At 36.9% G+C, this 17,169-nt stretch overlaps 1 protein-coding gene across 6 annotated transcripts in view; it reads right to left on the bottom strand.

The window, feature by feature from the left end:
• ARHGAP15 (Rho GTPase activating protein 15) overlaps positions 1–17,169 on the bottom strand; it is a 318,635-nt gene that overhangs the window by 108,775 nt on the left and 192,691 nt on the right. For all 6 annotated transcript variants that reach the window (NM_001008476.2, XM_025152213.3, XM_025152211.2 and 3 more), the window contains one exon: positions 16,914–17,012. In NM_001008476.2, the coding sequence (NP_001008476.1) occupies positions 16,914–17,012 (99 nt within the window). The remainder of the gene's footprint in view (positions 1–16,913; positions 17,013–17,169) is intronic.

Raw genomic sequence — 17,169 nt, 5'->3', positions numbered from 1 at the left:
ACACACACACAAAAAAAAAAAAAAGGAGATGAAAATCATGAGAACAACAAAACAAATGTGAGCTGCACCACAGAGAAGAATACAAAGGGATTAACAACAAACATGGAACACATACAGAGTGAAGCATGATGAAGAGGTGGTGTGAGTGGAAGATGTCTTACTCAGTAGACCTGGTGTGCAGCCCAAGAAGCTCAGGCTGAAACAAGCACTAGCCCTGCTTGAATGTGAGCATTTGTGCTCAATGTGGCTTTCAGTGGCAGAAGAGTTATTCTGATACTGTAGAAGCAGTAAGAGGGATGCATTCGGAGACTGGCTAGACTGACCTCGGTCCCAGACAGTCTACTTAAATAATTAATTCATGACTCTAAGAAGAAATAACTCAGAGCAAAATATAATTAATCATAATTAGCATGGTTTCACGGAAATCAGGGTCTTGTCTAACAAACTATCATTTTGAAGGATTGGATTTTTGACAGGTCTGAATGATAAAGATTATAGTAATGAAATAATATATTTGGATTTTCAAAATATCTTTGACTCAGCACCATACAGCATTTTGATTAAAGCACTTACATTTTATGGAATTATCAGGGCATACTTTACATGGATTAAAAACTGGCTCAATGGTAGACCTCAAAATGTTGTAGTTAATGGAATTTATCAGTTAACAAGGTCAAAACTGGAAGAGTTTGGATGAGTGGTGCTCTTAGTCCAGTGTCATCTAATACCTCTATCAGAGATGTGAGCAAAGATAACAAATCTTTGTTGGCATAGTAAGCAGATGACACAAGGATTAGGGAAGTATTAAATAATGATGAGGACAGGTTAAGTTACAGAAGGTCTGAACAGCCACATTAGGCAGTCTCACTCTAGTAAAACAAGTTTTCATATGGAAAGAAGACTCTTAGCTCTCTGGACATATGTTGCAGAAGACTTGGGGGTTATTTTAGATAATTAGTTGAATAGGATCTCCCTGTTCAATCCCTCAGCAAAGAGGGTTAATCTGATCCCTTGAATTACAGAAAGAGGAATATCAAACAGAAGTGGAGAAGAGATTGCACCCCTTTATGCACTGCAAACAGAATCTTCGCTAGAGCATGGCATTTGATATTCAGGCAAATAAAAGAAATATAACATACATGCATGGTATTAAGGAAAAGGTGGAGAAATGACCTCTCTGTATCACTTTTCATGTGATTCACAGGTACTGGACTTACGACTATGACTTATGACCTCAGCGCTGCTCACTGCGGGACCTGTGACAGGCAAGTCCAAATTGAAAAGAGCATGAACAAAGTCTTTTTCTTCTTATTAGTTCAAGACTGCTTCAGACCAGTAAAAACAATGGTAATAGGGGAAAGAAAGGAGGGGAAATACAAACTAGTTCTTAACAAGCTAAGAAATGAGTCTATAGGAGGTGTCTGATGTGAGGTTTAGTGAATCTCTTTAGGAAGTTAGCTAATGAGAAATAATCCTATGTTTGACTGCAATAATATCAAGAAGATGAGGGGCATTCCTACGTAAAAAGAAAACCTTGTTTTTTTTCTTGTGGTAATAAGTTCAAGATGCAATGAAAGAAGAAAAGCTTGACTAAGATCTTATTGTTTTCAAGACCCTGTAGAAGCTGTTTAATGGAAGCAATTACACCACTGCATATGAGCACTACATACTGAGAATAAGTAACAAGTGAATATGACGGATGATATACTTTATTCTGTTTTATATTACTTGATGGTAGAATTTCTATGTGGATATTTATATACAGATAAATAAGGGTAGCAGCAGTTCTAAGCAAGTGCAATTTGAAGTAACACACATTTCACTGCTATGTGGGACTGCTGCTTAATGCCAAAATCAAGCTCTCTATGACTTTGTCTTCTCCTCCATTGTGCTGCTCTGTCTTTGTCATTCAAGAAGTTTATGGCTTAAAAGCCCCAGGAACAACAAGATGTACTCTGAAAACTCATTGCAATAAGAAGCAAAACTGAGCTTGGAAGCTACTCGTTTTGAATGAAACCATCAAACAGGCAGTGCCACTGTTCACTGTAATTTTGCCGTTACCTCCAATATATACTTTTGCCATATGGATAGTCCCCCTTCTTGCAGCTAAACAAAGTGACCTCATTGTTTTCCACTGTATTTTCTTTTAAACATTGGCTGGGATGATTGAGATTCAGGAATGTGGGAAAATGGATTCCCAAGCCACGTCCATCCCCTTTAATTCTGAGCTGTAATTTTTGGCTTGGCTTGAATCACAGTCATCACATTTCAGTCTGAATCTCTCTGTAAAGTGATCTTTCTTAAACATTTCTTTCACTCATCATGGGATCAGAAACAAAGCCATTCTAGTCTTTCAGCGAAACACTTACAAACGTCTCTTTACAGCGACTCACAAGAGCTGAATTTCCTTTAAAAATGTTTGAAAAAGAGGAGGTTTTCATTGCCTGATTGTCCTCTTTGTGAATCTTGTCATCTGTATGCCATGAGCTACAGCTATTTTAATCTGTTTTTGTTTGCAATCCATTTGGTGTCCGCCCAAGAAAATGCAGGTGATTCTAATTAACTTACTGCTGAAGATGTGGAAAAATCTCAATTGTGCTACAGAAAATTATACACTTAAAACCTTCCCTCTATTATTTATAACGGCTTATTAATGAAAATGATTACATGAATATATTTACCACCTGATTCATCTTTGTTCACTTTTTAAATCAACGAGGTTTATGCTAAAGGGAAAAAATCCCTACCAAATACAGACTTCAAGTACACACATTGCTCGGTGGTTTAAATGGAATGGCAGTATAAAAGAAAATGACAATGTCTTATTTGATGCAAAGCAGTATAATATCTGAAATTACTGAATGTTTGGAAATATTCATTCTCTCAGTAACACATTTAATTCTGTGATTTTTTTGTTGTTGCTGTTTATTTGTTTTCTATTTTAATATCTCCTTCACCACTACTATTTGTTGTAATTTGCTGCAGTTATTACTTCTCATGTATGAGTTAGTCAGTCCATTCTGACCATTCTTACCTGCTTGGTACTGTGGCAATATCATACTGTGTGTTCTGACAGAAGGGAATTTCAGGTAGAGAGGTCTGAATCCTTTTTATGAGGCTCAACAGACATTAAATACTAGCACTGAATTTTTTCTGCTAGGTGCAGCTACTAATGGCAGTTTACCACCTTCCATCAGTTAGCATTTCTACTACTCTGTGCCATGCAATATATGCTATATATATATGTATGTATAATATAGTCTAATTTGAATGTGATGAGAATGTGGATAATGCAGTTTAATTTGGGGAGAATGAAAGCCTGAATAAAGGTTATCATTTCAGGAGAAGCTGATGATGGAAAAACTCATTCAGTATGTGACATGTTTGGAACAGCTGGGGATGTAATGTTGAGTGGCGGGAGAAGAGAGCCAAGGTATTTTGTATGTTCAAGAAATATATACAACATTGCCATTTCTTACATCCCAGCTGTGCCTGTTAACTTCTGGAAACATGTAGAGCTAAGCAATAAAGCATACTTGACTGATACTTACTGCAATGTGCATTATAAGACATTTTCTACTGCACATTATGATCTGAAAGAGTTAAGCAACATGAAAAATACAGGCACAAGATTATATCTGTCATGGATGAAAATACTACATTTATGCCTCATTGTAATCCATTCATTGGTTTATGGACCCCGAGCCCTTCAGGGAGTGTCACAACTCCACATGATACTGCTGAGAGCTGTATTTTGCTTTTGGATTTCTGATTTAGCTGAAAGAAGTTTGAAAACACATGTAGCCTGACAACTCCCCATTGGCTACGCTGCCGAGGAGGGTCAAGAGCATAAACTATTCCAACAAAAGCCAGCTGTAACTTATGATCCCTAAACTGGCAAAAGATCTGCTCGTTACAGACAGTAGCCTACAAGAAATTTATGGATTTTGCTAAATACTCCCACTTTGGTTAATCTGTGCATTGTTTTGGGATCCATCATCACCAACATCATGCCTGTGTTTTTTGAGCAACATCTGAGTACTAAGGGAAATTGCACGTGGGGGGGGTCTATCTCTGTTCTTAGGACTATATAGGACTTTCCCTCAGGTCCACAGACATCAGTAGGAGCTGTGGTTAAAGCTAAGGGATAGACACAATTCTCCAAACATCTCCTACTCCCAAGGCTGACTTAAAAGAGAATTTAGTGCACAGTAGGGACAAATCTTTTCCCATCTTTCACAATAGTGAGAGATTAAATTAGAACTCAGTAATGTCACCTCCCCATCCTGACCAGTACTGCTGTTATTGGACTTTTAACGATTGGAAGTGGAAGAACTGTATATTTGGGCACACATAATCTTCCGCCAAAATGGGTAAGGAGCTTACATTTTCTGGACCGTAGTAACTTTGCTTAGCAAAGAGATTTTTTTTATGGATAGTGACTGGGATATGAGATTTAGGACGGAATAGAGATATTTAGGATGAAAGTTGAAAGCTACAGGAGAGCTTCTTCCATCATTTCTTCCTTTCTAGATACAGATGAGTTCAGATATGCCCTGTATTCTTCCCTCAAATGGATCCATTTTTATTTGACAGCTATGCTCAGTTCAAGTTCAGGTGTCTAAAAGTTATTGTGTTCAGGAATGAGTCCTGCCTAACTAATTGTGGGCACTTTCTGTAGCTGAGGTGCATTGTAATGGCATTTGAGTACAGAGTTTATCCACTGTAGTACAACAACAGTTAAAGAAATAGCAGTTAGGCACTTGATATTACTTGTTTCATTGCATAATACAGAAGGCTGAATATGTTTTGTATGGTCAGAAATTAGACCAGCTCAATTCTGGATTTCTAACAGGAGGATTGTGCTAGCAGAATGTTGCTCAAATAATGGAGTTTTGGCTCTTGTGTGCATCAAGTAACAGGATTTACTTAACATAATACTCTAGGCATTTGTCTTTATACTTAGTGTTTAAGTGGGATAAAACATTTAAAAATGATATTCTTAAGGCTGTGGCACCCTATCAGACACCTTCTGTGTTACAGCACATGCCTATGTAGGAACTCAGACTCTCTTGGAAGATAAATATAGATATGGCTATCTAACACCAACCGGCTGAATTCTTAGCATTGCATATCTGACTAACATGTAGGTGTGGTAATACAAAGGTGCGTGCATATATATGTATAGATAGATTCTAATTTAATAATATCTTTCCTCGCACACATTTAAAGACACACTAATGATTAAGATCATGGGATTCCACTGAACTCTCTTACACCTTCTTTGGTATGATAAACCTTTAGTCTACAACTCTCATTGACAAGTGAGCAGCAAAAATAATATTTAGCAAATGTGGCTTGACAAGTATGACTATGAAATTGTGACACTAAGTAGTAGTAGCACACAAAAAAGGTAGAACGTTAATTTTAACATGACAAAAGCCTTCCATGCTGACATGTTTTTCCATTATTTTTAACTCTTAGCTGCAGAACTCTAGTTATATATTATTTTTGTTATAATTCTGACTACAATTACTGTTGTAACGAGGCTCAGGTCACTTAAATGACTTCCTGCCTCCATTCCATTTAGGCAGAATCTGATCACCAAAGCAACATTTGGTAAAAAGTATAGTCAGCACACCTACAGAAAACACAGAAATCCTGAGCTGGGTTACAAACAGTGTTAAGTACTAGGACTTACAGAATGAGTGCATACCTCACTACTTTGACAGAAGCCATTCCATAGATCATGAAGAAACACTTCTCTTTTTATAATTTGACAAGCATTCTATAGCATACTATATTAAAATAGTTCAAAACTCATATATGAATTCTTCAGGAACTCCTGAAAAAAAATTGTTTATGTATAATCTGAGATGTAGCAAATTACTTTCTGTTTTCAGGAAAACAAAAACAAACAAACAAAATAAAAAATCAGAAGGAAATACAAAATAATGCAAATAACATTACTGAAACATATCTGAGACTTGCAAAGAATCAAGAAAAATACCGACTTCTGAGAAGAAAAATCCCTATTTGATGGGAATAAAATGCATTGCATATCTCTTATCTGAGTTCTGTGTGAAGTAAAGGCATAAATATCAGCATCATTTGATATTTTCATGGAAGATAATTATCTTAAAATTCGAAGCTACAGGAAGAATTTTTACTTAAATCCTTGCCTTTGTATCTTAATTGTGAGTGCAACAAGGAATGACGTAAGGAAGGTGGAAATCCAATCTCAACCCTTTTATTAGGGTTCACACAGACCCTCTGGTGTTTCTGAGGACTTGGAAAGGAGAAGTTGGCATACAGTGTTTTCCATATCTAATTTCTCTCTTTGGTCAAAATTCCAGTAAAGATAAATGACATTTATGATAGAGACATCCATGAGAGTTGCACAGATTCGAACACAAACTCTTACTATAAGCTGCGCTCTTTGTGTCTTCAGTGCGTGACATACCAGAACACAAAAATGCAAGCAAAATAAAGATAAGAAATGAAATCACTAGGAACAATTTATGGTGTACAAATCCAGATTATTTGCAAACGTCGTTAGTTTGTGACTGTTTAGAAAACACCTAAACAAATCATGTCTTTGCTCAGTGAGGGTAGAAGGGCAACCAAGCAAAATGCTGCATTGCTTGATCTACCATTGCTGTGAGAATAGACCAGTTCACAGAGACAGGCATTAAATAAGCAGTTTTTAAGCTCCTCTCCTGTAGTGGTAAAGCAGGAAAACCTGAATGCCCAGTGACCTCCCTTTCCAGAATCTGCCATCCTCCTCTTTGGGTTCGAGTCTGGCTTACGGGGCAGCTGCATTAAGGAATTTGAATAATTTTATTTTCAGTGGTAAATTAGCTAGAGTAGATGCTCAGCTATCTTAAAGTGAAAGCCGTTTTCACTAGATGTTGTACCTTATCTTCATTCTAAGGTGTATTAAAATATGCGGCACCTGATAATTTCACACCAAGTGAGTGACTGCTAAATTTCTCCCTCTCTCCCTCCCCATCCTCTCTCTCTCACACACATATACACAAAAACAGAGGAATGCTTCTCGGCTGCCAAACTTTGTGCCAAGATTTTGTTCAATTTAATCTCAATCATATGAGTTAGAGGACCATGAAACAAAGTTTCTACCAAGTATGCTGACAGATTTTTAGTTCTAGTGTCTCCACAGGGCATCTCTCAAAGAACAGTAAAAAACTTTTCTTATTAAAGATTTCTGAGCTTACCCGTTTTCCATTTAAGACAACATGAGCAATATCACCATAAAGAACTCAACACTTGCTAACTGATACCATGCACTCATCAAAATTATTTCACTTCTAAGTAAATAAAGAGCCGTGGTACCTCCAACACCATTGTGTGGTTGCTGCTGGTATGGGAAAGCCATGAGGTGGCAGCCGCTTTGGAGCGCTATGTCACGTAACCCCATATCAGGACTGACAAATCAAAACATATGGTTTGAAATAGTAGGGAAAATATTTCCTGGGAAGAGGGGGTGAAGAGGCATGGAATAGCCTGACCCTTTCTTTTAAGGAGTTTTTTTTTTTTAATTTTCTGGGCGAATAGAAGTTGAAGAGTATTCATCATTTTGCTGCTGTTTCAGAGAGTTTCATGGTGATGTTAAGAGCCTCTGTATCACCTGTAATGGTCCATAATCTGGGTAACTGACCAAGTTTTTGTTCCTTTTTTTTTGAAATCCTAAGGGAAAATCTGCATATTTACATTTCAGATCCAAACACATAAAGTTTAAGACCCTGATCCAACACAACACTGTGTAGAACATCAACTGACCATAAAATTGGACTTACTCACTTCCATAAGGAGAAGTCTACTCTTGTTCTACTGGACTGATCTCAGGAATTATGCAGTGAAATGACTTATATCAATTACAAAGTAGAATAAACATGAGAAAGCAGTTCCTGGGAGCAATACTTGTATCCCCAGAATTACAATTACTTCAAATGTATCATCTCTGGTGCCAGAAAAACAAGGTGCATAGGAGACACTGAGAACTGGATCAGTCCGTCTGGAGGTATTCGGGATCGAAGCGATCTGGTTCTGCTGTCTTATAAAACAAAATGGCCACATTATGCTCTCATTTACATCCATGTCATTCCATTGAAACCAGTGGGCATTGTTTGTCTGCGTGTAGACAAAAAGAAGTTGGTTTGTATATAATTACATCCATGATCTGCGAGGATACTGATTAAAATGAAACAATCTGCCGAGCGAATGCACAACCGGAGGTCTTTATATGACTTGTTGATTCCTAGGAGGGGTTCTCACACAGTAGCAAATTTAGGGAAGATTCAGTTGCCAGATTGCTAGCAACATCAACTTCATAAATTCAGAGGAGTAAAATAAATTAAAAAAAAAAAAAAAAAAAAAAAAAACTTCTCTTAAAGAAGAGAAATCATGACCATAATGTCTCCTTTTTAAGCTGGTCTTGCTTTGCCCTCTGCTTTGCTCCTGAAGCTTTCCGTTGATACAATTTCTCTCACTTAGGCATCCATCCCATTAGGCTGCTATATTATACGGTTAAAACATTGATGTAACACAAGCTGCTACAGGAAATAATTGAAGTAATAAAATACAACTGCAGTTATTTGCTCTCTTGAATTGCAGGCAGAAAAAAGAAGGCAGGGTTTTGTTGTACACAGACAGGAAAACTTTTTACCTTCTCCTATATTGCAATAACCCTTTTTTTTTTTTTTCTGAAAAACATAGTGTAGTTGTAGTAATTTTTTATATTTTTAACAGGAAAAGTAATTAGTCCACAGTGTAGAATTACGCTTTCATTATTTCCTTTAAAATCCATAAATTTAAGGAGCAGGGATGCTGAAAGAATCTGAACATACAACTACCTTTATTTTTTTTTTCCCCCTAAAAGAACTTAATGGACTTAATTTTTTTTTACCTTGTGAACATCTCTAGGCCAGAATTATTTTGCCAAGTGTTAGCCCAAAGTGTTGCATTAATGGCTGAACTGCTAACTCTGACTAAATGGGGTTTGCAGAGGAAATGCTGCCAGATCCTTGCTTGTGAAGGTACATGTATTGTACTGGGACATGATGCCTCATATCCTCGGCATTTCAGGAGGATGAGAGGGGATTTATTATTATCTATTTACTTATCTATTTATTTCTTCTATGGCTCAAAGGTGGATATCCTCAAGTGTGTGCTTCCTTCAATGTGACCAGGAGGTACATCAGTACCTTCATGTGCTCATTGGCAGGGTAAGCAGCAGTTACAGTCAGCTGGCTTTAAATTTCCCTAGATTTTTTTTGTTTCTGCATATACACGTCAACTATTTGATTTACAAAGTGTATTAACATTATTTTAATATCGAGAAAAAGTTGTTTGATTCTTTTTTGTTCCATAGGTTAAGTGGTTTCTTTTATTTATGATGTCTATTGAAAAAGATTTTATGGAAAATTCTGAAGACAAAATGCCCTGTTTCCTTCTACGTGTTCACTAATAGATATATTATACAATGCTAGAAAAAGGCAAAAGGCCAAACTCATCTCTGGTGTAATTCCAGTAAAAGCAATAAAATTACCCAAGGCATGAATTTGGCCCAGGCATTGCAGAAGTTACTCTGGTGCACACTGAGTGTCTGCTTGTTGTTACTGGCAAGGCTTAAAATACAAATCCCCCCTTTCTCATAGAAATGGATACATCTCTCTGGAACAGATTAATCAATGAAACAGGTATCAGGTAGCTATGACAGATACAGCAACTGGCTCAAGTGCCTGTCTTTTTTATGGCTTCTTCTGAGTAGATGCTTTTGGAATTTTTAAATATATATTTATTTTCTCTTTTGTGTCTTGTCATTGCAAGGCTCTTTTCTTTTCTTTTTTTTTTCTTTCCCTTTTCTTCTTCTTCTTTTTTTTTTTTTTCTGCTGTTGTCTCCTCGTCTCTAATTTGTCTTGTACGCTCTTCCGTGATGTTTCCTGTTGACACTTCTCGATATTTTTCCTAACTCGGAATGTGGCTTTCTAGCAGACACAGAGGCCCCAGAGTGAATACCCGTCAGAGCCAATTCTGACTTGGACCTTGCACAACGCTATTAACTGGCTCTTGCTCTAAGAAAGGTGGCTATAGTGGGATTGCCTGAGCCTGAAGACAGAACGGGGCAGGGAAAGCTTGCCAATATGTTTGCACTAAATTCAACTGCTCTTAATTTCAGCTCAAAAGAAGATGAAGAAAAACACAACAACATCTTAAATCACAAACTTACAAGGGCTTTTCTCAGAACTTGGTTGTTTTCTCTTGCATTCATCTGTACGTTTAAGTTTATGCTTGTTGGCCACTTTAAAGTAAACATAGTTCAATGCCCTCAGAAACGGTTTTCTTCAACCCACTAGAATTCCCTGGAAAAATGCTTTATCTGCTGAACTGCTGGATATTTTTGTGTGTGTCTAATTTTTTTTTTATCAGTTTGTTTTACTTTTTTTTTTTTTTTTTTTTTTTTTAATTCAGTGCTTATAAACGTTGGGAGTAGAAGTCTCCTTGGAACAAGACAGAATCATAAAAGACTTCAGGAATCTCATCACAAGCTAAACAGTACAAATTGCACATTCCTCATGGAAGTATTAGCTTTTGGTGCGTGCCTGGATCCAAGTATAATAGATTATCCCAAAGTGGGAAAGAATGAACAGAACAAAATTAGCAGAACTGGGAGCTCAGATCATTTGATGGGGCAATACGATCTCTGTACTTTCAGGGTACTGAATGCTAAAGCCACTGGAAACAGTATGTAAAATTATATTACAGTAAGCAAGGAAGCATGTGTAGGCCTGGGAGAAGGAAAAGAGACTGGAAAATACCTTTCTAGAGGATAATAAGTACAGAACATCAGTGAATGTGCTTGTAGGAAACAAACTACTATTCACGAACAATTTCTTATTCTGAGGGTAGAAATATGCAGTGCAAAATTTATGATAGAGAAAATACAAATAAACTACTTTTTCAATGGTTGTGCAGGGGCCAATTGCTATGGGAGAGCAATCCCACACTCAGACAGAAGTATAAAGCTGCCCTGTGACCAGGATGGATTTCCTGAGGCTGCACTTCTCAATGAAATCTTGTTGGAACTTATTCTTTGTACCACCATCTTAAGGGTTTGGTCTAATGGTGCTGGAAAGTAGCCCAGGAACACTGTATGGTTAATGGAAGTTCAATGATGATGGTGAACACAATCTGGCAAAACTACCCTGTACTTTTGAACTGCCTTCTTTGGGTCCTCAGGAATGAGACTGAAGTATTTTTTGGTACCAAACTGCTTAAGCTAAACACGCTCTAGAAGATGAAGATGCTGAACACAAATCTAATAACGTAGAGTATCAGAGTAGATAAATTCCTTGGCTGAACAGCCCTCGTGTCTTCTGTCATCCCCACCTCTCTCCAATAACCTACTCAACACACCAGGCCAAAATGAATGATCCCACATGGGAGCCATCAGTGTTCAGAGGCGTCTGAGATTTTTTACAATGCCACATTTTCTTCCATTAGAAAATGAGATAGTGTTAAACTGTTCTATAGTATTCTTTTTTTCCTAGCTATGTAAGTATATTCACAATATTTTATATTTCTAAAACTCATTTCCTCTTTTCTTAATTCCTTAAGATAAGTGAACCTCCCCTATGTAAACTTTCTACCAGAATACTGACTACCTTTAAAGCAGTATATGATTTAGAAGGTAATATTTCACTTTTTTTTTAATATAGATAGGTTTTAAAGTGCTTTTAGCTGCACTTTAGCATTTAGATTAAGAGATAAAACAGATGAAAGGACACAACCTTCTGTCACAGGGCAGAATGGCATTTGGGAGGTGAGATAGTTTAAAATGCCTTTCTAATCTTCGTTTGTCTTCATGAAGATGACTGTATTTCTTCACTGTGCTCCATAAGGTACTTTATCTTTGCTCAAGACATTTTCTCCCTCAAACACTAAAGATTCTGGTGTATGAGACTTTGAGTATGTGTGCAATCCTACAATAATATTATGCCTAACCAAACTGCAGTTAAAGCCAAAGCGAGTATCGATTCTAGATGCTTTGGGGTGTCAAACTCTGGATTCATTTTAAGAAATCTGACTTTCAACTTAAAACTTTTCTCACAACTGTGTCCCCTGAAGGCTGTACACCCATCCATCCTCTCAGGGCCTCATGGTCATTTCTGAAGCCTTGTTCAAGGACCCAGCCCAACACAAGCAAAAGCCCTCCCCTCAGGATGAGCTCCCCATACTCTGGGGTTTTTGTCACCATTCTCATTTAACATGATTTGTTCACTGGGGCTCAGAGCAATGAAACCCAGTAAATAATACACTGGCCAAACAGAGAAGATAACAAAAGGAAATAGTTAAGGTACTATAATAATTTTAGCCATTCTTTTTTCAGGTCACTATAATCTGCCCAAAGATAACTAATTGTTCAAAGTAAACATTCCACTCCAACCACAAAAGGAATCCATTACACAAACATATAATTCACAGTCATTTTTAGTGGGTTGTAAACAGTTTGGAATGAGCATAAAATGGGACAAAAATCAAAGTGAGCATTTAGAAATGAAAAAGTGTTTGCTACAAAAGGTCAGTCCCTTTACTTGGCAAACTATGTAGAAAAGCCTGGGAAAATGTTGAACACACAAGCAGTAAGGGAATTTTAAAGCCAACAACCTCCCTGTTTCTTTAAACAGACATCGGAACCTATAACTGGATCCTGTCAAACAAACGACAGCAAAAAAACATAACAGCTGCTAAGAAGTAAAGTTGAAAGATAAAGTTTTCTAAGCTAAGAACCTCCTCAGAAGTGGACTAAAGGTCTTCCTTAAATCTTTAAGCAAGGTTATGGATCCCAGGGTGGCTTTTAGGCATTGAATCAAATATGTAATTTTGTGTATCATTCCTGTCAGAGCATCCTGTGCTCCAAGAAAAGCAACAGAAATCAATGTCTGCAATGTCCAGCTTAGAACAAAAACTGTACCTGTAATCACAAGATTTGCTGCCTGCAGTGTCATTTTCAAGGCATTTATGCTGATTTGAGAGCACTAACGTGGATTTGGGAATAGAGGGAAAACATGAAGGACATTTCAAAAGAGAGATGAAAGTTAAATTGTCTTTCCCTGGAGCATTAGTACTGTATTTCTTTACAAAATCTGAAGTACACTGGATACCCCCAGTAGTTTTAGGATACTGACTGCTTGGGGTGTTCATTTACTCTGTCATTAGACACACAGACAGATGATCATCCCTGGAAAAGAGTTTTGTATCAGGCTACTTTCACACGATAAAACTTTACTGTGAGAAGTACTAGATGGCATTTTGTTTAGCTACAATGCAGACCGGTATTTTTATTTTTTGTATGCGTTCTATTCATGCCTTTCACTTACTTTAAAAAACAGCCAGGACTTTTAAAGAGTCGTGTATAACAAAATAAATAAGAGACTCAAGAAACGACTGAAAATTATATCTGGCCTGGAAACACCAGAAGTCTTGCAATGGACCCCACCCTTGGCAGGAGGAGCACATGGCACATGGACTCTGCAGGGAGGACTGTCGCAGGCTCAGCTCTGTGGGCTTGGTGCTTCCCACCAGATGCCTCCTGGTGACACGGCCAAGCACGGATTGAAAGGAGCAGGTCAACAGATCAGAACAGCTCAAGGTCCCTCCAATGTAGGTGTTGGTGGCAAACTAACAGAATACCCCTCAAAAATCCCACATGGATACATTGTTCTATGAAAAACTTTCCCTTCAAGCCCCTGAAGAAGCAAACGGGAAATTATAGAAATCTTTGAGCAGCCACAGTATTTCTTCAACTGGACTGATGCATGGTTCAAAATTATTCCTTTTCCAGATTACATCATATACTCAGCTGATTTTTCTATCAAGTACACTGCATTCAATGCCAAGGGTCCAACACTGTTTGACAAATGCTTTTGACTATAGCAGCACAGATCTGTACATTTAAGTACTTGAGGCACGAATTTCATCAACATTTGTGAACGCATAAATGAAGAATGAAGAAAAAGAACCCAATGCTTTCCCCAACCACTACCAAAAAAAAAAAAAAAAAAAAAAAAAGTGGGTACATTTTTAATTGCTGTCTGTATTAAACTCCACTATCGGCTCTGCAAGATGGCTGATTGAATGGATAAAGACCCTCTGCTTTCCAGTTTTCTTTCAATAACCACAAAAAGAAGCTGAAAAAAAAAATGGAATTCACTCTTGAACAAATGAATTCTTGTTGGACAGATAAATATGCATTATGGAGTGAGAAATTTTAGACTAGACCTTATAAAGCACCTCTGTCCTGAAGTGGTGAATGAGCAAACAATAGCCTAGGGGACAAACAACCAAAATCTGATCTAAGTCGCAGAAAAAGATCGGAATAATTCCTCTGATTTCAATGTAGATATTCATTTAAAAATAGTGTAACTAAACAGGAAATCTTGCCAACAGTTAATGACACCCTCTACATTTTTAATCTGTGGTGGGAGAATATTAGTACAGTTGGCTATTGTATATAACCTCATCCACACAGGAACATGTACTAATTAATATGGCTTATTCAGATCTTACTTTCTGTGCACAGTGATAATGTTTTAAAAAATCACACACACACACACACACACACAAAAGAAAATCAATAGATAAATAATAATTAAAACTATGAGCTCATAAATAAGAACACAACCATACAGCAAAGTATGAATATTTTGTAAGCAATATTTAGGGTTCATCTCCTAAGACCTTTTTTCCCAGTAATCCTTTACGGTAAATGAAACACAAGTAACATTTTTGGTACAGTTATATTATGGAGATATATTTTCTAAATAGGAAAAAAAAAAACAACTTCAATTAAAAAAAAAAAAAAAAAAAAAAGCTTTCTTTCAACAGCCAATATGCCAGCTGTACTGAGTATTTAGGCCATCTTACTAAGACTATGAAAGTAAACATACAGTTTTCATTAAATGTGCCTTTCCCATAATTGGTACATAAGTATTTCCCATGACTCTGCAGTTGAGTATCTTGGCTGGAGGCGTATCTGGCCATTAAGAGGAGGACTTCAGATCTGTTGAGTCTCAGCCATGCCGGGAGACTTGGCACCTCCACATACTGCTTCCTAATACCAACCCCGGTATAAAATGTCATCAGAAGCTTGCATAAACATTGGACTTAACTTCACATAAATTACTGCTGTCCTGAGATAGTTTATGCCAGAACTTAGTAAAAACAACACTTTGAGTAAATAGAATGTGAGTAAATGCATGCATCTTGATCCAAGAAAATGATAATATGAAAAATAGTATATCAGATATAAACTCATAAATACAGCAATAAAATTAAAAATTTTATCTCATGCCACATGATTAGCTTTTATGTACATACACAGTAGACTGAAGTGTGTGTGTAAAAGGCATGGATTTCCTCTGTGTTATAGCAAGTTTAAGGGAAACACATGTACAGTAGGATAATACTCCAAAGGATGAATTCTGTGATATTTTCTTCTGTGCATATTTCATACAGACAATAAACATCTAATGAGGTTTCTTGGATTTTTCTATTACAGTTCAGCAGTGCAGAGACCTTTGACCTTACTTCTCCTGGAGTAGTGATCAGAGACCACAAATCATCCATAAAATATCTAATGTGTCTTTTGGAGAACCTGTGCTAAGTTCAGATCCAAGCAGTCAATCAGAAATGTTCTACATGGTGTGGCATTTTTATCATGTAATCTATGCCTTTCCATTTTGAGCTCTGAATTTCTCCTTACAATTCCTCCACTATTAATAGTCTTTCATACATTTCATATATCCCTTTTCTTTGTCTCCTTTCATCCATCCTCTAGTCTTCTATCAAGAAACCAATGCTACTATCTCCCCCTACTGAACGGTCTCCAGTTTGTTAGTCTCCGACTTGCTGGCAATCATTCTGGGAATAGTAATATCCCAGTGCTCTCTTCGCTGTATAATTAAAGCATGAATTTCCCAGAGTTTGAAACTCCAGGGTAGTTTTATTGCACCTTTCACTATAAAATCAGGTAGCAATGATGGAATTAAAATAGCCTTTTCCTTTGTGGTTAAGGGTCTAAATGTCTTTTTATTTGTCATTGGTTCTCTTGTTCTGAGACTCCAGTATATGGCAGTGACAATGGGTTCACCCAGTCTTATTCTGAAAATAAATTTTCTATCTTTTGCAAGATATATGTTTCCCCAGATCCCTGGAACAAGTTGTAAACTTGTAACAGATGGTGATGAAGCCTCACATTTTTATACAATACATTTTAAGATTCTGCATCTACCGCATGTACCTTCCAAAGAAAATGACCTTCAGTGAGAGAAGATACAGTCAAAAGGAAGGAAGGCAGGCAATGGTGTTAAGCACATCTTTTTCTACTATGAAAATCTCTCATTAAATTAATCAAAACTTTTAATGAGGACGAATACTCATTCCATTATCCTTGCAGTATTATTACTTTTTAAAGTAACAGTAAGAACTAGGCACTTGCATACATTAAAAAAGATAAAATTTGGTGGCCACACTAGAACAACATTAGTTTTCACTGAATACAATTCAGAACTTACTAAAACATACTGGCATTCACCAGAGACTTCAGAAAGAAACCTGCTGACATTTTATCAATTTGTAACATTTGCTTACCTGAAGAAAGCCTAAAATAATAACAGGTCAAAACAAATATAAAGAAGAATCAGCGTGAATGTGTTTTATTAATATCTTACTGCATAAAGAAAATGAAGACATAGAGTGGGACTTAGTGCAATCCATAAGGATATTGTAGAACAAACTGCCAGACTACTCTGGTCATTTGAGAAGAGTTACAAGGTTAAACTTTTCATATTAACAGAAAAACAAAAGACATTATTAAATACTAAGGTACTCACCTCTTCTTTCAACTGCTTTTATACACTGTCTCACAAACTGGGGGACGGTAGAATTCTCATGTTCGCATACCAAGTGCAAATGGGAGCCAAAAATTTGATCTACATTTTGAGGGGGGAAAAAAAAGCACAGAAAAATACATTAAAGCATATTATTAGCAGTAGGGCTTTTCTCTTTTCTGAGCTTGCATATCACTTAAAATATGGAAGGTGGGCAGACAAAGTTAGAGACAAATCCTCTCTGAGTCCTAATGCTCGT

The sequence above is a fragment of the Gallus gallus genome, chromosome 7 (genome assembly GCF_016699485.2).
Source record: "Gallus gallus isolate bGalGal1 chromosome 7, bGalGal1.mat.broiler.GRCg7b, whole genome shotgun sequence".
NCBI lineage: Eukaryota > Metazoa > Chordata > Aves > Galliformes > Phasianidae > Gallus > Gallus gallus.
Note: the sequence above shows the minus strand (reverse complement) of the source record. Positions and strands in the feature narration are given on the sequence as shown.